Source organism: Narcine bancroftii, chromosome 1 (genome assembly GCF_036971445.1).
Source record: "Narcine bancroftii isolate sNarBan1 chromosome 1, sNarBan1.hap1, whole genome shotgun sequence".
NCBI classification, from domain to species: Eukaryota; Metazoa; Chordata; class Chondrichthyes; order Torpediniformes; family Narcinidae; genus Narcine; species Narcine bancroftii.
In genome coordinates, this window is record NC_091469.1 from 434,272,679 (window position 1) to 434,297,576 (window position 24,898).

At 41.0% G+C, this 24,898-nt stretch overlaps 1 protein-coding gene across 1 annotated transcript; it reads left to right on the top strand.

The window, feature by feature from the left end:
• Window positions 1-918: 918 nt before the first annotated feature.
• On the top strand, window positions 919-15,204 carry LOC138753521 (STEAP1 protein-like). The gene is made up of 5 exons (XM_069916643.1): window positions 919-1,062; window positions 1,338-1,449; window positions 5,321-5,812; window positions 13,059-13,217; window positions 14,627-15,204. Exons 2-5 carry the CDS (start codon window positions 1,357-1,359, stop codon window positions 14,939-14,941), a joined length of 1,059 nt encoding a protein of 352 aa, XP_069772744.1. The 5' UTR covers window positions 919-1,062; window positions 1,338-1,356; the 3' UTR covers window positions 14,942-15,204.
• Window positions 15,205-24,898: the final 9,694 nt, after the last annotated feature.

Genomic DNA, 24,898 nt, shown 5'->3' on the forward strand with positions numbered 1-24,898 from the left:
GAGCAGGACTTTGACCTACTCAGGATTTCCAGAGAAACGCCAAGGGGCTCAGGTGAGCTGTCGCAGGGAATGGCTCCAGCCACCCCACCCCTCAACCAGAGCCAGATCACCCACGCTCTAGCCGAGGGCCAGCCGACACTGCGGCGCTCTGCCCGCGTTTCCAGACCTCCTGACAAGTTGAACTTGGAAACATTGTTCATATTTTTTTGACCCTCCCATGTTCTGTTGTGCAGGCTTCATTCAAAAGGAAGGGGTGAATGTCGTGAACTGGAAATTCACTACTGATGCGATGCTCCTCCCGATAGAAACCCCAGTTCAGCCCACGGACCTTGTGTGCCAAGTCTTCCTCTCTCTGGTGTTGAGTGCTCCCTGTCCCGCTACATCCAGCCCCTGTGTTTCCAACGAGTGAGATCGGAAGGAAGGAGGCATCCAGAAGTTTATCTATTCGCCCAATCCGATAAAAAAAATTAGCAAAGGATAGGAAGAAGGGGTTGAGACCAACGAGAAAGATGGGATCAAAAGAAGTCAAACTGTAAAAACCCCACATCTTTAACGTTTTCTTCGAAATGTACGAGATTGGACACCTATCCCCGTTTCATTGCGAGGATCGATACCCTCTACCTTCCGCAAACAATCGTCAATTCCACATTGAGCGAATGGCCATGCGGATGCAACTTGAAACAAAGCAAGAAGGCAGCATCGTGTTTAACTTGCGATCTCATTATTCCCATTTATTTCTGGTCGAAGGGGGGAAATTTCGGCTTGCATTTCAAGACCTCGGGATTTCTCAGGTGTCTGCGGTCTCCGACGCCGCAGGAAAATATCCCATCACCTTGAAATTTGGGGTGGGGTGGGCGGGGGGGGGGGGGTAGGGTGTTATTGACGGGAATGTGAGCCAATGAAGGAGTGGAAGGGCGGGGTTTGGAGAAAGTGACCGGCCGAGGCATGAGATGAACGGACACTGGCTTTGTTTTACGCCAGACGAGGAAACTCGGAACTGACTTGGGCTTGGGTTACCTCCCCTGCCTCAGTCATCTGTAGGATCGAGCTGACAACACTTTGGTAATTCGACTTGGCTCTCCCTGTTCCTTTCTGCTCTCTTCCGCCGGACAACGACGCTGGTTTACGCCTGGGCAGAGGCGAGAAGGGGAGCGACGGGGACGGGGGGCGAGGCGCACACACGGTTCGGCTGGGGGGCGTGATCTTTGGTCCCAATTGCATCTCCTAATCGAGATCTTCCTCTCTCTCTTGGACCAAAATCAAAAAGGATGATTCTGAGTTTGACTTTGTGCTGGAACCTGCCATGCTAGACATAGTTTTTTAATTGATTTTTCCAGGGGCTAACAGTGACTTTCAATGGATGTTGAGAATGCTTGCCCTGACCCTCCTAAAGGAGATGAAACGTGTACCATGGAGTTGTCTACAAGTGATGGGGATGACCCAAGAATGGTAAGAGAGTATATATCTCGATTCATTAGTGTGTTCACTGGAAGTTTGGTAAATATTAGTGTCATTTTTTTTTAATATTGAAGGCGGGCATTTAATTTTTTCTTAGGTGACTTAATTTTTTTTAAAGTTGTAATTATTACCAGATGATAATTAACATGAAACCACTGGGCTGATTCACACTGGCTGAGGTTAATTCTCCTGAATAGAAATGTTGACATTCAAACAGTCTCCCTCAACAAATCGGAGCGGAGTGAAACTGCAGTTCTTTGCCTGGAAGGGCTGTGGAGTCAGGTTGATGGACTTTTAGATATTTTTAGAATCCAAAGATATGGGATCAATGCAGGCAAATAAAAAAAGGAGGAGTATCAACAGGAGACCAGTCAGCAGGGCATGCCTGTTCTGTCATTCAGTACCACCAGCTGATTGTTTTTACCTCAAAGCCACTTTGCTGCACTAAGCCTGTAGACTCTGATCTGATTCCGTTAAAATTTAAACATTTTCATAAGATCAGAAGAAAATAGGAAATGGAGAATACCACTCTCCTCAAACCATACTGCCATTCCATATGATCATGACTGATCTGCCTCCAAACTCATCTCCTCTTTATCGCCAGTTCCTGATAACCCTCAATTGAGATTTTATTTTCAATTTGTTGATTTCTGTATAAACCATTGTATAGAATGATCCTTGAAATCAGGGTCATCCTATACAAAGAGTTTAAAATTCTTACCTTGACGATGAAATCTCAACACCACTGCCATCTTCCCGCCAGCACCGAAGCAATCTTGCACATGCCCCATGAGATATTGGCGAAGTCTCAGCGTTTCCTCCGCTGAGTCCATCCACCCAGTCTGACTGCTGTCTGCTCTGTACAGCCTTTAAATGGCCTATTACAAGAGACAATGGTGGTTTATTTTAAAATATGCAAATAAAATTTAAACCTTTAAATTATAATTTGTTATTAAAATATTGTTATATATGTTACTTATTATCTGTACTTTGAATTAATAAATAAAGTTTAAAAAAATATTGTGATTTGTTTTTAACAGTATCCACTGGTCAGCAGTAAGTGCCAGATTTTTTGGGGGGGGGGGGGGGTGTGGTTGGGGGGAGGGGCTGCAGTCATCTTATTCGAAAGCTATTGCTCAAAACCAACATTTTAGGTGGAAATTCTGGGTTGTCCTATACATGAGTCATCCTATAAAATGACATATACGGTACCTTTAATTATTCTCAGGACTCTGGCTCCACAATCCTTCATGGGAGACAGTTCCAGAGTCATGAAGTTATGGGACATGATGACAGAACCTTTGGCCCAACTTGACCAAGTTGCCTGCCTGAGCTAGTTTCATAATAGTGACAACTCCGGTGGACAAGGTAGCGAAGAATACATTTGGCACACTTGCCTTCATTGGGTGGGTGTATTGAGTACCATATTTGGCCCTTATTTATTCAGCTGCACAAGGCTTTGGAGATCACATTTAGAATAGTCTGTGTCGTTCCAGTTAAACCCCATGTTTGCACAGGCTTTCTCTGGTTTCTTTCCACTGTTCAAAATGTACCAGGGGAGTAGTAGGTCAATTGGGTGTAATTAAGCAGCAGGGGCTTGTGGGCCAAAAGGGCCTTTTACTGTGCTGTATGTCTAAATTAAAAGAAAGGACTACAGTATTGAAGAAGAGAATCACAAGGATGGCTTGAATTATAGGGAGTATTTGGAGAGGTTGGGGTCTTCATTCCCTAGATAGTAGGAAACTGAGGGATGACCTTATAGAGGTTTATAAAATTATGAGGGCATGGATAATATCAATGGTCAGTCTTTGTACAGGATAGATGATTCTAGATCCATAGGGCATGGGTTTAAACAAAGGGAGAGAGATTTAAAAGGGACCTGAACAGAAACTTTTTCGCTCAAAAGATAATCCATATCTGGAACAAGCTACCTGGGAAGCTATCGAAACAGGACTAATTTTGACATTCAGAAGACACTTGGTCAGACGTATAGATAGGAAGGATATGACACAAATGCAAGAAAATGAGATTAGCCCTGAATGCCAAATAGGTTGATATGCATAAGTTGGGTTAAAGGCCCTGTTCCATCCTATGACCTGTGCCTGCATGCTGTAGCACCTAAGTTTGAGATGAGACGGAAGTCTCACACAAGCCAGAGAAGGATTCACTATTGAAACCAAAGATGTGCTTAGGAAAGAAGATGGCACTATGTAGTTGAGCTCTAAATGCAATCAGGAAGGCGGATTCTTTTGTCAGCATAATTCAGCAAATTTCCCCAAAGAGCTCTGGTTAGGTCAATAAATAATTTTGCCGAACATGTGCTTTCCACTATTTATTTTAATCTATTCATTTTAGAGAAGGAAAATGTAATGTACACTTAGGAGAAAACATCTGCATGATGAGATGAATGCAATAGTTTTGTTTTCCTGTTTGTTGTCTAATATACCAACAGGAATTAAATTTCCATTCTTATTCTTGGACATTGCTGGAATAGAACTATGAGATCTCATGAGGGCGTATGCTCAGTGGTTGCTGTCTTAATGTTCTCAAATTCAGTACACTTGTAGTTTAAATTTAATCCAAGACAACATGCCATAGTTTATGACTAATCCCAAATATGTAGAACAAGTGGCAAACATAAAACTGCTGATAAGCAATTTTGATCAGATTTTTGAAACAAAATCAAGAATGATCAATATTTGGATATGGATGAAAGGAAATTTGAATTTATTTTACTTCGATAAATGAGCTCAAAACAAGCCTTCCTGATACTTTCTGTACGAATTCCTTTTAAACCTGAAATTGCCGAAGAAACGTGCCATTATCTAATCCTTGAGTTCTGAACACAATGGTAGTGTTGTATTTTATTGTAGCTTTATTGCAGATATGAACTAATTATACTATAAGTGTATGTTTCACTATATTATTCTCTTACAAATTAGATCAACAATAAGAACTGTCATTTTTCATAACTAAAATAATCCATCTTCTTATAATGGTATTTAAAATAATCCATCAAGTTATATTTTTATTTACATAGGATGTAGAATATTCAACAATACAGCATCGGAACAGACACTTGGCCCACAACATCTGTTTTAACCATTATGGTTATCTAAACTAATCATGATTTGCATCACTCTCTTTCTCCTGCCTGTGACTATATCTGGTTATATCTGGTTCTACCACCTCCACTGGCAGCTTATTCCAGAGGACATCTCTATGCAAAAGAAAATTGCCTTACACTACTCCTTTAAACTTTTCCTCTCTCATCTAAAACCTATCACCTCAGAAAAAGACTCTATCTATCCATCCCATTCATAATTTTATTTATCCTTCTATCAAGTCAACTTTCAACCTCTGACTCCAGAGAAAATAATCAATCTATCCAACTATTACAATACCTTGCAATTAACACATTCTAATCTAGGCAACATCCTGGTAAATCATTTTTAAACAATGAACAAGCTAACATTTACTTTGTGGTAGATGTTGGTGCCTAGTCTATCTCCAGAAAGGGAGATGGAAATATCCTGATAGGAAGAAGACTCCAATGTTGACCATGTGAAGCTGAGTGCAATGTGGAAATTGGCAGCAAGTGATGACTTTTTGAGTATGGTTCAAATGAAGGCACAGAACTAATCTTCATTGTATTAGAAAAATATATTAGGGGAATGGGCTGCAGTAAAACTGAAACAAAGATTGTTCCAAGCATTCTGAATAAAGACAAGCATGGCTTGGGCCCATAAGATGGGTACACCTTTGCTTTGGAGAAAGTGAATGGAGTATTTTAACTGTACAATACCAGTATGCAAGCTATATTCTTCTGCTTGTTTTGTTGACTAATTAATTTGTTTTGCAGAATCCCAGAATATCAACAGGAAATTTGGCATCGCATAATCAGATTCCATTTGATAACTTTGAATATCCATCACAACTGGATAGACAACTGGACCTTTTCCCTCACTGGCGTTTTCCTCTCAAGCTGGCTGGGGTCATGTCCGTAATTGTTTTTGTTTACACTTTACTTAGAGATGTCATTCACCCCTATATGTCTGAAAACAAAAAAGTATTTTATAAGATTCCAATTTTGGTCTTGAACAAAGTTTTGCCAGTAGTTGCCATCACACTTTTGGCTTTAGTTTATTTGCCAGGAATTTTGGCTGCCACCTTCCAGCTTTATTTTGGTACTAAGTATAGACAGTTTCCTCAATGGCTATCCCACTGGATGTTAGGACGGAAGCAACTTGGACTCCTCGGCTTCTTTTATGCTGTCCTACATGCATTCTTCAGTCTGTGCTATCCTATGAGAAGATCGTATCGGTATAAATTGCTGAACTGGGCTTATCAGCAGGTAAGAGCAAATGCAAAGTTAGGATGTTGAATTTGTTAGATGCTGCAGATTTGTGAATTCTCATTAAAATGAAGGCTCTTGCTTTCCTAGGGAATGGAATGCATTTCTGCTCCATGTAGACAGTTTAATATCTAATGTGGATGTAGTGCCAGGCCACTCACAGAAAGCAACCAAATATTGCAATAACATATTCATTTACACAGTTATAGGAATGTAGTTGCCTGTTTATGCCTATTATGGATCTTATAAAGTTTACCTTAAGCTCTCTAATCACCTCTGCTTCATTACACAGCACCCAATTCAGAACAACTAATTCCCTGGTGGGCTTATCAATACACTGCTCCAAAAAAGCATCCCATACGCATTCCACAATCTCTCTCTCTCTCTCTCTCTCTCTCTCTCTCTCTCTCTCTCTCTCTCTCTCTCTCTCTTCCTTCCCACACCAACCTTTCTTTTTCAATCTTCTTATTAAATTTCAGATTAATAAACATAAGAATGATACAAAGAGATCAGGATTGCATGAACAACAGTTAACAAATACGAACATAGACATCGAGCAACCTATGTAAACTGAGCCTCCCAGACTCTTAAAAGCCAAACAGGAAAAGGAATCAAATTTTATTACAAAACAAAAGCTGGGCTACCATGATTCAGTGGTTAAACATTTATTTTGTGGTTAATTCTGCTCCTCTGCACTCACACAAAAAAAATGTTGGAAAGTAATCGGAAAGGATCAACTTAGATCATATGAAAATATTGAATAAATGGCTTCCATGTTTTTTGAAATTTAACTGAAGAGTCAATAGTATCACTTCAAATTCCCATACTGACCAAACTTTCCCAATCCACTTTCATGTTAAAATCCTCCATGATTATTGTAATGTTCTCCTTTTGATGTGCTTTATCTATTTCCAGTTATAGTTTGTAGTCCACATCCTGGCTGCAGTTTGGAAGTCTATATATACAGTAATTTCCATTAGTATTCTTTTACCTTTACCATTTCTTTACTCAACCCATAAGAATTCTACCTCTTTTGATACTTTGTCCCTTTTATTTCCAATGATGTAATATTGTTGCTTACCAGCAGAGCCACACCACCCCCTCTGCCTACCTGGCGATCCTTCTAAAGCACCGTGTATCCTTGGACATTCAGCTCCCAATGACATCACATTCGTGCATCTTCCTGACAGGATGGCAGTGAAAAGAATATGGTTGGGATGGGAGGAGTATTTTAGCACATTGGCTGCTTTTCCAAGGCAGCAGGAGTTTAACTGCAGTCAGTGGAGGGGAGAGGATACTTGTGATGAATGTGAGATGGTTTAAGCCATATTCACAATCCTGTTGTTTCTTACAGTCTTGAGGAATATTTTTCTTGGTGATTTATATCAACCACCTGCTTCCACCCTCCCTCCCCCTCCCCAATTTCCACTTTGTGCTCTGAAGACCCTCAGGACTATTGAGTGTCTTCTCAATCATCCTAACACTCTTCCATCCTATTGTCTTTCTCCGCACCCATACTGTCAAATGTATTCCTTCCTCATGCTCTTAAATCCTGTCCATCATCCAACATCTTACTAACCAACCCATTCTCTCCCTGATCTTCTCCCCACTCTTGAACTCCTTTCTCCTATTCTCCATGATCCACTCTCTGTCCCAATTCTTTACTCTACATCTCTTTCCCTACATCTTCATTTTACTGACCAGCTGATTTCCTCCATAATCCCCACAATGCAGGAGCTGTGGATAAAAGGCCCTTTGTGCAAGTTTGAATATGTGTGACATGTACTATTGTACACAATGCTTTGGGACTTGTGTGCCAAAACATTTCTTGCAGAAGAAAACTTTGGACATAATTTGCAGTGTCACTACAACCTGCCAGCTAAAGTATTTTTATCGGTGTGTTACAATTTCCAGTCCATCAATCATCCTTCATGTTTCCACAAGCTTTTACAAAAACATGATTGTTTCTTTAATCATCTTGTTCCATTGACGTGTTGGTTTCCATTTCAAAATCATGTGTCTATGTTAGTATTAACCATATGGTCACAAAAAAAGCTTAAATCATGTTTCCTACACATAATCATATGAACTGGTTGTGAATAGATCATGAACATCATTTAACCAAATACACACTTTCAATTTGTTCATTTTTAAATTTTTTTAAAATTCCCTCAGATATTTCATTTGAATTGATTGAGATTTTTTTATTATAGTATTCTTTGTTTGCTTTGTTTCATCAACATACTTTCCCTAATTACATTAGATAAGTCTTAGGGTCTGCTCCCATGAAGATTAATAACAGCAGCTGTCTCTTCAGGCTTCAACTCCAGCTTTCTAGGTCTGGGGCGATTGATGAACCAAGTGTAGGAATCGCAGACTCTTCCACAGATAGACATGGAGAGGCATGACGGGGTGTGGTGTGTAATTTCACAGTGGCCACAATGCATGGACTAATGTATGGAAAACCATAGTATGTTATTACTGCCATTAATTTGATAGTGCTACTGTATAATGAAACTGTGTGCCTGGTCAAGTTCTAGAAACCTGCGCAACTACACGTGGACAAACTGAAGCCCTCAAACACTTAGAATAAACATACATTTTTCAGACAATCTGCAGCAGTTTTCATTGTTGTTCCTTACATATTTGATTTACTGCCAAAACCATCTCTTACTTGTACTATAAATTTCTTCTGTTCACATGACTAAACACTAAATGCATTCATCACCTTAAGGATTGTATTTGTAAATACTGTATTGCCTAGGCAATCTTACTGACCTTTGTGAACCATCATTATGTGACCAAAATGCTCTGCTATAAGGAACTTTCAAGCAGGGAAAACACCCATCTGTAAAGACTGAGGTTCTTCGCCCTTATGGCTAAAGACTTATCTTCCTGTCTGTTGTAACATTGATTGGTCACTGTAAATTAACCTTGGTATGTAGATGAGTGGTCTTCTTCTTTGGCTTGGCTTCACAGACGAAGATTAATGGAGGGGTAATGTCCACGTCAGCTGCAGGCTCGTTTGTGGCTGACAAGTCCGATGCGGGACAGGCAGACACGGTTGCAGTGGTTGCAAGGGAAAATTGGTTGGTTGGGGTTGGGTGTTGGGTTTTTCCTCCTTTGTCTTTTGTCAGTGAGGTGGGATCTGTGGTCTTCTTCAAAGGATGTTGCTGCCCGCCGAACTGTGAGGCGCCAAGATGCACGGTTTGAGGCGATATCAGCCCACTGGCGGTGGTCAATGTGGCAGGCACCAAGAGATTTCTTTAGGCAGTCCGTGTACCTCTTCTTTGATGCACCTCTATCTCAGTGGCCAGTGGAGAGCTCGCCATATAATACGATCTTGGGAAGGCGATGGTCCTCCATTCTGGAGATGTGACCTACTCAGCGCAGTTGGATCTTCAGCAGCGTGGATTTGATGCTGTCGGCCTCTGCCATCTCGAGTACTTCAATGTTGGTGATGAAGTCGCTCCAATGAATGTTGAGGATGGAGCAGAGACAACGCTGGTGGAAGCATTCTAGGAGCCGTAGGTGATGCCGGTAGAGGACCCATGATTCGGAGCCGAACAGCTGCTGTATGAGAACGGCTCTGTATACGCTAATCTTTGTGGTTTTTCAGTTGTTTGTTTTTCCAGACTCTTTTGTGTAGTCTTCCAAAGGCGCTATTTGCCTTGGCGAGTCTGTTGTCTATCTCGTTGTCGATCCTTGCATCCGATGAAATGGTGCAGCTGACATAGGTAAACTGATTGACCGTTTTGAGTTTTGTGTGCCCGATGGAGATGTGGGGGGGCTGGTAGTCATGTTGGGGAGCTGGCTGATGGAGGACCTCAGTTTTCTTCAGGCTGACTTCCAGGCCAAACATTTTGGCAGTTTCCGTAAAACAGGACGTCAAGCGCTGAAGAGCTGGCTCTGAATGGGCAACTAAAGCGGCATCGTCTGCAAAGAGTAGTTCACGGACAAGTTGCTCTTGTGTCTTGGTGTGAGATTGCAGGTGCCTCAGATTGAAGAGACTGCCATCCGTGCGGTACCGGATGTAAACAGCGTCTTCATTGTTGAGGTCTTTCAAGGCTTGTTTCAGCATCATGCTGAAGAAGATTGAAAAGAGGGTTGGTACGAGAACGCAGCCTTGCTTCACACCATTGTTAATGGAGAAGGGTTCAGAGAGCTCATTGCTGTATCTGACCCGACCTTGTTGGTTTTCGTGCAGTTGGATAACCATGTTGAGGAACTTTGGGGGGCATCCGAGGCGCTCTAGTATTTGCCAAAGCCCTTTCCTACTCACGGTGTCGAAGGCTTTGGTGAGGTCAACAAAGGTGATGTAGAGTCCTTTGTTTTGATCTCTGTACTTTTCTTGGAGCTGTCTGAGGGCAAAGACCATGTCAGTAGTTCCTCTGTTTGCGTGAAAGCCGCACTGTGATTCTGGGAGAACATTTTCGGCGACACTAGGCATTATTTGCAGTCAAAATCTTCGCTAGGATTCTCCTAAATAGAATAATACCTAGTGTCGCCGAAAATGTTATCCCAGAAGATGAGTGGTAGGATTGAGGGAATTAACAGGAATGTGGGGAGAATAAAAGTGTTGGATTAGTGTAAAGCAAATATGTAGTGAAGAGAGCTGAAGGGCTTATTTCAGTGATATATGTCATAGATCTGTCTCTGTGGACTAATCTCTAGCACTTGGGCAGTGCATCAACAGTCACCACCACTATATTTCTTTCCTTCTGCAACGTCCATTCATATATGAAGAATGTATGGCTATCAATTTCTTGTTTAAGATTATTGCATTAAAATTCTGGCTTGCATTAAAATTTAGCTCTTGGATGGTGACATTTCTTTATGAACAGGAGTTTTCCTCTTGAACTGTTCTGCTACTGAGTGAGGGCATTTCCATCAATATCCCATCCAAGTAAACATGTTTAAAAAACTCCACCTTTTTAGGAGTTTGCCAATGTGTTAACTTGGATGAGAACATATATTGAAGTATGCAGTGTCCCCTAAGTATCAATGCTAAGGGAATACTGCATCCCACATTCTTATAATCTATGTAACCATTTAAAATCCTTTTCTTCTCTCATTTATAATTTATTATTTTTTTCCTATTAAGCTACTGATTCTTGATACATTTTTGAAAATTGACATATAAGATAAAGGAACAGAATTAAGCCATTTGGCCCATCAAGTCTGTTCCATCATAATAAATAGGGTGGCATGGTTAGTTTGGTGGTTAGTGGTAACGATGTTACAGCACCCATGATCTGGACCCGGGTTTGAATCCTGCGCTGTCTGTAAGGAGTTTGTATGTTCTTCCTGTGGGTTTTTCCCCGCATGCTGAGAAATATACTGGGGGTTCTAGGTTAATTTGACGACATGGGTTCGTGGGCCAAAAAGGCCTGTTACCATGCTGTACATCTAAATGTCTTAAATTTAGAATCATGGCTGCAGTAATGTTTCCTCTCAACACCATTCTACTGCCTTCACCCCATACCCACCCACAACATCCTTGACAAAATATGATCATGGATCACTGTCCTTCTGGAGGGGAAAAAATCTGGAGGAAACCAATGAGTGGAGCAACATCAATGAGGGTAAAAGAATCGTCAAATACTCAGATAGGATCCCTTCATCAAGACTTGAAGGGTTCTGAACCAAAATAATGACCATTCTTTTTCTCCCACAGATGCAGATTGTCCCTGCTGCACACTGTATTTTATGTCAGATTCCAGCATCGACACTCTAATATTCTGAAATCAATGAGATAGAGAGAAGAACCCCTTTTTCCAAAGGGAGCATAAAGTCCTCAATAGTCCACTGTAATGCAAGAAGGCTGCAAATAAGATGAATACTAAGAAACATAGCCCCAGCACATGGGCTTGCTACCACTTCATGTGCAATGTTTAATCCCACGGCATGCAGTTCATCCCATTTTCAAACATCATTGATCTTTATCAATCATCAATAATATATTCAAATTCCCCTCCTCACCATTAATTCATGCCTCATGCCCACACTTCATAGATTCTACACTGCTAGCTTTCCAATTAAGGCAGATGCATCAACTGAGATCACTCATGAGCACCTTCCCTCCCACTCAAGAGAGAATAGCACACAACTGGCACTAGAGAGTGACAAGTTGGCACATCTAGTCGACCTACTGCCTCACAGGTTCAATCCTGAACTCTGGTGCTATCAGAGTGTGCGATTGCACATTCTCCCTGCATCCTCTGGATGCGCTGGTTTCCTCACAACCCAAAGATAAACAGATTAGTACCTTCAATGACCACTGTGCATTGCTCTAGCGTGTAAGGTAAGTGTTAGATTCTGGGGGCTGTGGATGAGTATGTGGGCAGAACAAAAATGGTATTAACATATTGCTAATAGATGGCTGATGGTTGGCTTGCATTCAATGACTGTAAGGCCTGTTTCCATGCTGAATCTTCATCCCTATGCACTATAGCTCCAAGAGGCTAAATCAGCGAGAATGAATGTAATCCTGAAGGCTCCATGATCTGGAGAGCAGATTGCTGCCCTTTTATTGGTGTAGCTGCCACAAAATCCGCGAATAATGGTGGAGCTGAGACCGCCGATCATGGCAATACTGTCATCCCTCATTCCTCTTCCCTGACCTGAAAGCTGCTTAATGTGCAAGCAATGAGTCTTTCCTCACTACAGCCTTACTTTTGTGCCTTCTTTCCAGGATCCCTACATTGTCATGTTGCTGAGTAATAAAACAATGCACACCATCAACCAAGGAGGTGCTAGTCAGATGCTGGCACATCAACTACCAAAAGATAGATTAGAGAAGCATCTGTGGCTGCTGAGTAACTGGCTCCAAGTACCTACAGCTATGTAGGGAAATGTCTCATCCAACTGTCTAGATTCTAGAGGAAAAAAAATTCAGATATATTGTGCTCTAAAGAAGACTGACGAAGCTTACAAAGTATCCAGCTGTAGTCTTCTAGACTTAATGTCTTTGTTGTCATTTCAGATTTGAGCATTTGTCAATTTTTTTTCATTCCTTGATTGTTTACAAGTTTAGTTACCTCCAGTCATGCAATGTTAGTACCTGATTCTGTGGCGAAGAATTTAAGATGAGAGTCTTTAAAAAAAAACATGAATTTATTAACAGTACTCTTCGTAAGGTTTTGCAATGCAATGTTTTTGGAAGAACAGGGGGGAAAAAAGTCTGCTAACATTATATCTAGATGAGGCATTATTAGTATGTGATTTATAATTGTTTGCACAATAGGTGAAAGAAAACAAAGAAAATGCCTGGGTTGAAGATGATGTCTGGAGAATGGAAATTTATGTTTCCTTAGGAATTTTGGGTCTCGCAATTCTTGCTATATTGGCTGTGACTTCAGTTCCTTCCATCACTTTAAATTGGAGAGAATTCAAATGTATACAGGTACCTCTAACAAATATAAAATGTCTTTACATTTTTGTAAAGTACGTTAGTCATTCAGAGAACCCATATTTTGGATGATATATCACCCTATCAAATCTCTCATTACAAAGAGAGTTCTAGGGAAGTGGGAAAACTAATGTTCCTCAGAAGTCAGAAGGAGATTTTTGTTTGCAAACTTTGTGAATCTCTAGTGACTGATGGAGAAAAATTATAATGCAGAGGATAAAATTATATCCATGGGCAAACATCGTTTGATAATTGAACATAGAGATTTTATGCTGGTAACATAAAAACAAATCATTGTACAGTGGAATCCTGTTATAAAAAAATCATTGTGTGAAAAAGCGGGGTCGTGCTAAATCGGGGTTTCACTGTACAATATATACACACATCGATCGTGGCAGAAACCCAACCCACACTGTTCGCAGCAGGACTCAACCCCCATCGCCCAACCCCCTCCCCCATTCATAGCAACACTCACCACCAACCATCAATGTGATGAATTCCCCATCAAGATAAACATAACTGCACTCAATCATTTAGACACACTACTACTAAACATCCGCTGCACCACAGGGTAGCCGTATCTGGTACTGTATCTTTTAAAATGGGCTCACTTAATGTCGCATCTCAAAGAATGGAACGTGGTCATTAAGTGGTCCAATGAATCATCACATTATTTCCGAATTTGCGTTAAATCGGGGTTCCACTTTACATATTTGTTTATCTACCCATCAAATCAACTAATGGTCATAAATTTCCAGCAGATCAAATAAATGCACAGTTTTAGATCCAAATTTATTTGACAACTTATAGGTTTAATTATGCAGAATATATGTATGTGTGTGATGTGCTTATATACTATATGTGTGTATGTATAGATATATATATATATGTGTGTGTGTGTGTGTGTGTATATATATAAACACACACACACACACACACACACACACACACACACACACACACACATAATATATATACATGGAACCCTTGGGGGACAGTGTGTTCTGAATTTCGGAAAGCTAGATTTAAGCCCACCTGAATTGTGCTGCGTATCCACCCCCACCCCCTTCCAGTTGTGCTGCCATCTCTCCCGCCCCCCCCCCAGGTCTCTCCCCCTCTCACGCTCAACTCGCGCTGCTGGTTTCTCCCCTTCGCCGCCCACCCAACTTGCACTGCCATCTCTCTCCCCACTTGATGGATTTTGGAGCTTTCCGGATTTTAGATGTGTGTGTATATATAAATATATATATTTGGAGAAGGTGCTCATTTTATTCCTGATATAATTGTCCTTGTAAAATTATTTACTTGTGACTTAGTGTAGAATATGGATAAAACTCACTCTTGATTATAGCAAATTGTGTTTAAGCAAACATTAACATTTTTACACCATGTCTGTGTTACAGTCAAAGATGGGATATTGTGCATTATTCCTATGTACCCTTCATGCGCTGGTGTATGCTTGGAGAAAATGGGTGGAGCTCAAGTACTTCGTCTGGTATACACCACCAACATTTATAATTGCAGTTTTTTTGCCTGTTGTTGTTTTGCTATGCAAAACAATATTTCTGTTCCCATGTCTCGCAAAAAGATTGGGTAGTATCCGAAGAGGATGGGAGTGGAAGTCGAAATATAAAATGGATACCTTTCTTACTGATGATGCCATGAAAGATAAGCTGACAGTTAAAGGCTCAATCTGTGCAGTGGAAGAGAAACTATGATCCTAGTTGGAACTTGCGAATTGATGGAAAGTTATGTATGTGGAAACTACATTTGCTGCATCCTTTAGTCTGGATATCTTTCCTTTTATTAAATCTTTCTTGTTGAAATGTTTAAATATGCAAATAATATACAAATACATTATTTAGTATAATAAACATACTAATATACTGTGACAAAATATCACTCTAAAGTAAAGTAAGATCATATTCCATACAACTTGTGCAGTGTTCTTTTTTAAAAAATGTAGTATTCAGCATGCAAGCTGCTTACTGAAACCTTAAAATAAAAATAAAGCTTTTTAACTATTCAATATTGAAGTTTAACATGTTGTTAATGATTATATTTGATCATGAAATGGTTCATTTATTCTCAAAATAAATAAGTAAAATTAAATAGTTAACATAAATATCAGGACGCTGGGTGACTCTGGAATTGATATTTCAAATGTTTCCTTTGTTTTACTGCTCTTCTTAAAATTATTAATAAGTGTGAGGAATTTCACATAGTTCAACCAAATCCATCTATTATTTCACTATTTGATACAACAATTTAATAATTTTGCTGTTAGTTGCATTTACTTGTGATATCAGTTTGGATATGTTACATATGTTTGGATATGTTACATATGTTTGGATATATGTTACATATGTTTGGATATATTTTGTACAATATATGCTTTATAGGTTATCCATTGATAATATTAGCTCATTTTTTCCCTCTCCACCAATACTGCCCAATCTGCTCGGATTTTTACACAGTGCTGACCTGCATTTCACAGTTTTTACATTCCTACTTGTTTTTATTTTCCTCTAACCACCCTCATTAATCTATCAACCAAATAATTTCAGTAGCAGCTTATCATATGGGAACTCAGAGATCATCTTTTTGTACAGTATTCATTTCCCCATTACCCCCATTTCTCACGCCATTATAGTCCTGTATTTTAGTTTTATTTTGAAAGCAAAACACTTCATGTAATATTAAAACAAAGTATTTATTAAAGAGAGTGCCTTTCATAAACTGAAGATGTACTAGGGCACTTCACAGCCATCAGTGTAGTATTATATGAAGTGTGCAACAGATTTATATACTGGACATCAGCAAGATTAACCAGGTAATGTGATTTTTGGAGAAGACATGGGGAAGAGTTCCAATTGTCTTAAAAATAGTGAACAGGATCTTTATCTGTTGGCTGAAAGAGGGCAGTGTCTCAAAGGGCAGCATCCCCATAATTTCATATTTTTATATTTACCTCTGATGTAGAAGGAAGTAATTTAGCCATCAAGTCCATGGCAGTTCTCAAAACAATCTCATCAATCCCATTCCAGTTTATCTCCCTCTGACCTGCTGTCTCTCATACATCTGTCAACTCCACCCTCATTCTCTATGCCCTTCCTACATGAGGGATAATTTATAGTACCAGTAACCAGTTCGCCCACTAACCAGCACATCTGTAATGTGAATAGAAGCAAGCTCATTTTGGGGAAACCCTTGTGGGCATGGGGAGAACATATGAATCCATATAGACGGCATCATAAGGTGAGACAGTATAACGACATGCTGCATCACGCGATCTGTCCTGCTGTTCCCTCAGGTGTGCACTTAATTTTGTTCACAAATCTCTGGAGTGGTACTTGAACCCACTATTTCTGACCCAGAATCAAAAGTACCACTAAATGAAGCCATGTTAATTATGTTTATACCAGAGATACATGCTGTAAAAACTTTCTGCAATCGGAGTTAAATAATTTTTTTACACAGAAATTCAGTGATATTTTCATAAGGAAGACCTGCTATTAAGCCTGGTTTAGTAGTTGACACTGAAAAGAAAAAAGCTGGCATTTTTCCGGGTCACTGTCTTTTTAAACAGCAAGCATGAGCAAAAGGAATGGGACATGGAACTCAACAGAATCAGTGTCTAGAGTCACATATAACATAGAGTATTTGATGGCATTTTAGTTTCACTGTGTTTTCCTAAAAAATGGCCCAAAAATATTCCCCCAGTCTTGTATGGAAGGTTGAAATGAGGGTTATAATTAATAATTATTTCATTTGTTTCATTAAAATCATTATTAAAAGTATTTCGTTTATCAATATCTTTTTTATCTAAAGAAGATTTCCATTTTCTCTCCTCTTCAAGAAGTAATCGTATTAAAATACAAATAAAAATTGTTTTTGTTTTATCGAAGCTGTTAATGTGGGATGGTATTAAACAGTGCCGTCACTAGGCTTGTTGTCACCCAGTGCGGTAACTCATTGCATCACCACCAACCCACCCCATGGACTCCTCCCATACCAGACCATACAGAATCCTTAGAAATATTTTTTGTACTAGTTAAATCATAATTCCCATATATCGCTGAATATAATGGCAATAGTAGTGAGATAAACAACTAGCAAAATTAAAATTACACCTTTAAATTAAACCTTTAAACACTTTTAACTGAAGTATCATACTACTTCATTCTCAAAAAGTTATTGATATAGGTTCACAATTACTAATTACCATAATATTGTAAATAAAGCACCAGAAAATGTGACAAAAGCAACGACTATAAAAAAATACCAGCAGCAACACATACAGACAAAACCATGTGATTCGAAGAATCACTGTAGCACATGCAGACAAAACCATGTGATTCGAAGAATCACTGTAGCACATGCAGACAAAACCATGTGATTCGAAGAATCATTGTAGCACATGCAGAAAAAACCATGTGATTCGAAGAATCATTGTAGCACATGCAGACAAAACCATGTGATTCGAAGAATCATTGTAGCACATGCAGACAAAACCATGTGATTCGAAGAATCATTGTAGCACATGCAGAAAAAACCATGTGATTCGAAGAATCATTGTAGCACATGCAGACAAAACCATGTGATTCGAAGAATCATTGTAGCACATGCAGACAAAACCATGTGATTCGAAGGATCATTGTAGCATTTGCAGACAAAACCATGTGATTCGAAGAATCATTGTAGCACATGCAGAAAAAACCATGTGATTCGAAGGATCATTGTAGCACTTGCAGACAAAACCATGTGATTCGAAGAATCATTGTAGCACATGCAGACAAAACCATGTGATTCGAAGAATCATTGTAGCACATTCAGACAAAACCATGTGATTCGAAGAATCACTGTAGCACATGCAGAAAAAACCATGTGATTTGAAGGATCATTGTAGCACATGCAGACAAAACCATGTGATTCGAAGGATCATTGTAGCACATGCAGAAAAAACCATGTGATTCAAAGAATCATTGTAGCACATACAGACAAAACCATGTGATTCGAAGAATAATTGTAGCACATGCAGACAAAACCATGTTATTCGAAGGATCATTGTAGCACATGCAGACAAAACCGTGTGATTCGAAGGATCATTGTAGCACATGCAGACAAAACCATGTGATTCGAAGAATCATTGTAGCACATGCAGAAAAAACCATGTGATTCGAAGGATCATTGTAGCATTTGCAGACAAAACCATGTGATTCGAAGGATCATTGTAGCACATGCAGGCAAAACCATGTGATTCAAAGAATCATTGTAGCACATACAGACAAAACCATGTGATTCGAAGAATAATTGTTGCACATGCAGAAAAAACCATGTGATTCGAAGGATCATTGTAGCATTTGCAGACAAACCATGTGATTCGAAGGATCATTGTAGCACATGCAGAAAAAACCATGTGATTCGAAGGATCATTGTAGCACATGCAGACAAAACCATGTGATTCGAAGAATCATTGTAGCACATGCAGAAAAAACCATGTGATTCGAAGGATCATTTTAGCATTTGCAGACAAAACCATGTGATTCGAAGAATCATTGTAGCACATGCAGAAAAAACCATGTGATTCAAAGAATCATTGTAGCACATGCAGACAAAACCATGTGATTCGAAGAAACATTGTAGCACATGCAGACAAAACCATGTGATTCGAAGGATCATTGTAGCACATGCAGACAAAACCATGTGATTCAAAGAATCATTGTAGCACATGCAGACAAAACCATGTGATTCGAAGAAACATTGTAGCACATGCAGACAAAACCATGTGATTCGAAGAATCATTGTAGCACATGCAGACAAAACCGTGTGATTCGAAGAAACATTGTAGCACATGCAGACAAAACCATGTGATTCGAAGAATAATTGTAGCACATGCAGACAAAACCATGTGATTCGAAGAAACATTGTAGCACATGCAGACAAAACCATGTGATTCGAAGGATCATTGTAGCACATGCAGACAAAACCGTGTGATTCGAAGAAACATTGTAGCACATGCAGACAAAACCATGTGATTCGAAGAATAATTGTAGCACATGCAGACAAAACCATGTGATTCGAAGAAACATTGTAGCACATGCAGACAAAACCATGTGATTCGAAAGATCATTGTAGCACATGCAGACAAAACCGTGTGATTCGAAGCGTCATTGTAATTGGGTAAATATTGACAGCTCTGACAATTGAATGTTCAAAAAGTAAATTAGCATAGAGTTTTAGCCTTGTTGGTATATTGATATGTGTCAACTGGGTTTATGAAAAATGTTTCTGTTGTTATAACAAACTACAGGAATATTTTTATTAAAAAAATAATAAATTTCTGCTGAAAAACTGCCCAAAAGTTTTATAGACAGTCATTTTGGTGTCACGCTCTCTGATGGCGTTAGCCGGAGCGGTCTGCACCTCCCTAGTGATGCTAGTACTGTTAAAAACAGTGAATACGGATCAAGCAAGTAAAAATTGATTCAGTACTGAAACAGAGAAAGTTCTTCACAGAGAGTTGGCAAAACTTGAAATGTAGAGAGGTAGAGATGAAAATCCTTGGATTATTTTAAAATTACCTATGTAGGAGTATTGGTTTAATCAGAAAGAAAAAAAAAATGACTTTTTTGTCCATCCTATAAAGAAGAACTTCTTACTTTGTCTATGGCCCTTAATATAAATAGCACATGAACTCTGTCAATTATATGCTAGGAGCTCACAAAAACTGGCAAAATAAAATGTTATTATTTTTTTGGGGTAAATGATCCATTATCTGATTTATTAATGCCCTGTTTTAGGTATGATACAAAGTGGTATTACCGCTACCTTTCCCTCTCTGTGGAAAAGTTGTCTCTTGCATTATAATGTCTTACCTTTTGTCTTTCTAACTCCTTGACAAGCCTCCTTTGGACGATTTTGTGAACTTTTCACTGAACAAAAAGCCCTGCATTTTTCTGCATGATCCCACTTAGAGCATTAGGATTTTGCACCAGACGTCTCAGAGTCATAATTTATTCCACCATAAGCAGGGCAACATTTTTATGGGAATTTAATTGAACTCCCAAGTCAGAAATTAGAAAAAAAAAGGCTTTAAAGCATGTTCCTGCTCTACTTTTGTTCATGTGGCATTCTTATACTGTGACTAACAGAGCTAATGCACTATGTATGGTTTTCATACAGTAAATAAATGTGGATGGAGCTGGCACAATAACCCAGAGAGAATGCCATAAAGAGAGAGCCTTCCTTAAATCTGATTTATCTATCTGTAGAAAATTGAACAGTTCAACACAGGAACAGGCCTAATTTGTCTGTGCTGAACGCGATGCCAAATTAAATTAAATCTCTTCTGCCTGCACGCAATCAATATCCCTCCATATTCATGTGTTTATTGAGTGATCTCTCAAGTGCCATTTTGTGCCTGCTTTTATCACTACTACAGGGAGTTTTTAAACATGATTTTAAAAAAAACATGCCCCACACATCTCCTTTCAAAACTCCACCCACCATCTTAAATACATGTCCTCTAGTATTTGACTTTCTAAATTGGGAAGACAATTTTATAAACTTATTTGGGGTCTCTCCTCAGCCTCCAACTTGTCCACCTCTCCCCACAGCTCACACCATCTAATCCAGGCAACATCCTGATAAGTCTGTATCCTTTCCAAAGTCTCCACATCCTTTCTATAATGAGATGACCAAAAGTGAACATAATAGTCCAAATGCAGCCTAATCACTGTTTTATTTAGCTGCCATATGTTGTCCTTTCTCTTGTACTTAATGCCCTGAGCAATGAAGGCAAGGATGTCATACACCCACGTTTATCAACCTATCTATTTTTATAGCCACTTTCATGGAGTTATTGTCCTGGATTCCCCTTAACCCCCCTCCCTCCCAACCCCAGCCTCTCTGCACATCAATGCTACTATCTACTTTCCCCTTACATATAACCTCCACAAAGTGCAACACCTCACCCTTGCCATTTCTTAACCCATACAGTTCCTGCTTTTCATTCATTACAGCTCAGCTTTCAACACAGTACTGGGCAGCAAGCTTCAAATCCTGGGCCCCTACAACTGGATCCTGGACTTCCTCATTGGAAGACCACAGTCAGGATAAATTGGAAACAACGTCACAACCACATGCCTCAAGGATGTGTGCTTAGCCCACTGTTCTATTCACTCTACACTGATGAGTGTGTGGCTAGGCACAATTCAAATGCCATCTACAAATTTGCCAATGACACCATGGATGTTGACAGAATCAGCACTTTTGTGTATTCTCCAGCATCTGCAGACTTATTGTTTAACCTCCATATTAATTCACCCATCTATTTTGTCATCCAATTTGATTATATGTATCACAAACAACAGGGGTCACAGTGCAGAAGTCCTACAGAAATCCACTGATCATGGATTTCCAACTAACCCAATTCATTGATTATTTATAACTTAACCTGGGCATCCTTTTCATATTTATAGTGGCCCATCTCACATTATCAATGAACCCTTTGTGGCGGCTCACCTACGCAGCAAGTAAACCGGTTCATGGAGTTGCGGGCAGCAGATCTGACTGTGAGAGCTCCAGATAAGGGGCAAGCCCACAGGCTAGCGGCTGACATCATTTCCGCCCCATAGGTTGCAGGGGCTGCTGGGAGAGGGATCCTAAGCACGTGGTTTATGAATCAGTAAAGCAGTTGGTTCAACTCACTTTCGACTCTCTGTGGTTTTTTTCGATCACTGCATGGCTAGCGAGACCATATTGGTGACCCCGATGGTCCAAATGGCATTTGGAACCAACTTTGACCGAGCCAAGGATGCAGAATGCAGATTCACTGAAACTGCTGACTTACTGGACCTCAGCCGCAGGTCTGGTTTGAATAGGCCGAAGCCCAATTACACGTCAGGCAAGTAATCTTGGACACCACAAAGTAATTTTATGTGGCCAGTTCACTTGAACAGGAAACAGCAGGCCGCATCATTGCCTTCCTATACCAGCCACTGGTTGTGGACAAGTATGAAACAATCAAGGCCCACCTGATCCGTACTTTTGGCTCTCCTGCTGTGAGTGCACAGCACAGTTACTCCACATGGATGGACCATGCACCATTGGCCTTAATGAATGAAATGCTAGCCCTGGCAGGTGGCCATAAGCCATGTTTACTATTCGAACAAGACTTTCTTGAGCAGATGCCAGAAGATATCTGCCTCCTTATCGGTGACAACGATTTTAGTGACCCACACAAAATAGTGGCCTGCATAAATATGCTGTGGTACACAAAGCAGCATGGCAGGGCCTCCATAAACAAAGGCCTGGGCTTTTCCCCATACCACTAATGAAGCTGGTGATGCCCACAGCAGGGAGTGACCCCAGTTCAAACCATTGGTGCTTTTACCATCAAAGGTGGGTTTCAGGAGCCCATCATTGCTGCCCACCCTGTTCTTTTCCAGAAAATGCTGTGGCCAGCCATTGCTAATGGTTGCAGCAGTTGGCCACCGTGATAGCCTCCTTTATTTATGGGACCAACACTCTGAGCAAAAGTTCCTCATAGACATAGGGGCACAGATTAGCGTCTTTCCACCTCTCAAGCCACGACACCCAAGCTGGGAAGTCAGGACCAACAGTCACCACTACCAACAACAGCAGTATTCACACATACGGCACTTGAACCATCCCACTACAGTTTGGTTCCAGCCATTTCACCTGGTTGTTTACACTGGGAGCAGTGTTGCAGCCTTTATTGGGTGCAGATTTCCTCTCTGGGCACACTGCCTCTTAGTGGACCTCAAGGGACAGCACCTAGTGAATACCAAGACCTTCCAGGGCTTCTTGCTCGGCAAAGCCAAGTTACCAACTTCACACCTGGATGCTGTGACTTTGTCAGGCAACGAATTTGCCAGAGTACTAGTGGAGTTCCTGACTATTATTACACCACTGTTCTCCACTGACGCCCCTAAGCATGGTGTATAGCACCACATTCCCACTCAAGGACCACTGCTGTGTGTCTGGCCACATGAGGTCCCGCCTGACAAACTCCACCTAGACAAGGAGGAGTTCAAGAAAATGGAGCAGATGGGGATTGTTCGGCGCTCAGACAGCGTGTGGACCTCTCTGCTGTATGTGGTGCTCAAGTTAGCTGGAGGATGGAGGCCATGCGGCAACCTCAGAAGGCTCAATTATGCCACCATGGCTGACCACTACCCAATGCCCCACATTCTGGACTTTACAGCCAATTTGCATGGGGCATGCATCTTCTCCAAGGTCAATCTGGTCTGCGGAATCACCAGATTTCTGTCTACCTCAGCAATGTCCCTAAGATGGCCCTCATCACCTTGTTCGGCCTATTCAAGTTTATGCGGGAGCCTTTTGGACTCAAGAACCAAGCACAGATGTTCCATCGTCTCATGGACTCAGTGGGGCATGGTTTGGATTTCATCTTCATCGACTTAGAAGATATCCTGATTGCCATCCACTCACACCAAAAGCATTTGATGCACCAGCACCAACTCTGCCACCACCTGAGTGAACATGGCCTGTCCATTCATCCCGGAGTATACCACCACCATCAAACACATCTCTGGAAAAAACAACACCGTGGCCAATGCACTGTCTCACACCTCCATCCACTCAGTACACTTCCTGTCCCCAGGTTTGAACTATGTGGAACTCACCGAGGCACAGCAATTGGACGAATAAATGCAGACCTACCACACCGCTGCCTCGGGCCTGTAACTTGAGGACATCCCCATCGGCCCAAAAGGCAGCAAACTCTTCTGTGACGTATCCACCGGCCAACTTGGCCCATCGTTCCAGCCATTTGGACACGTTGCATTTTCAATGCACTACATGGTTTTGCCCATCTGTCGATTTGGCCAACCATCAAACTCTTGGCTAATAGATTTGCTTGGCATGGCTTATGCAAGCAGGTCGGGCACTGAACCAGGGCATGTATACACTGCCAGACTTCTAACGTCCAAAGGCTGACACGTCCACGGAGTCCTGCGCCAGAGCCCTCATTGTAAGCTGGGTTGCACATTTCAGCCTGCCTGCCATCGTCACCTCAGATGGGATTGGGGGGGGAGGGGGTCACAGTTCACATCCAGCCTGTGGTTGGTCCTGGCACAACTACTTGGGACCCAGCTGTTTCACACCATGGCTGCTTCTTGGCACCTGCATGACTCCCAAAGAAGGCTTGATAGAGTTGGTATACAGTGCCCCACTGACAGTTCCAGGCGAGTTTGTGCCAGCGGCCCAAGGCACTGAGGAGACACCCGCAGCAGTGCTCACAAGACTCCGAGAGATGTCCCAGTCTCATGCCAATGCCCAACACCTTCCTTTGTCCCCAAGGACCTCCGGAACTGCGACTAAGTCTTCATCTGCAGGGGCATGCACTGGACTCCATTCCAGTGGCTGTACAAGGGCCCGTAAAAGGTGGTGGGTCAAAACAGAACCACGTGCGTCCTCAACATGTGCAGCCATGAGGAGACCTTCAACATTTATTGCCTCAAGCTGGCGCACCTTGACCTGGAACACGCTGTGACTGTGCCACCCCCACAACAACGAAGTTGGCCACCAAATAGACTAAAGAGGTGTTGGGCATGGAATCCACACCTCCTAGCACTGGTTCCAAGGGTGGGGAGGGGGGAAGTCCATGTGGTGGCTTGTCCACACAA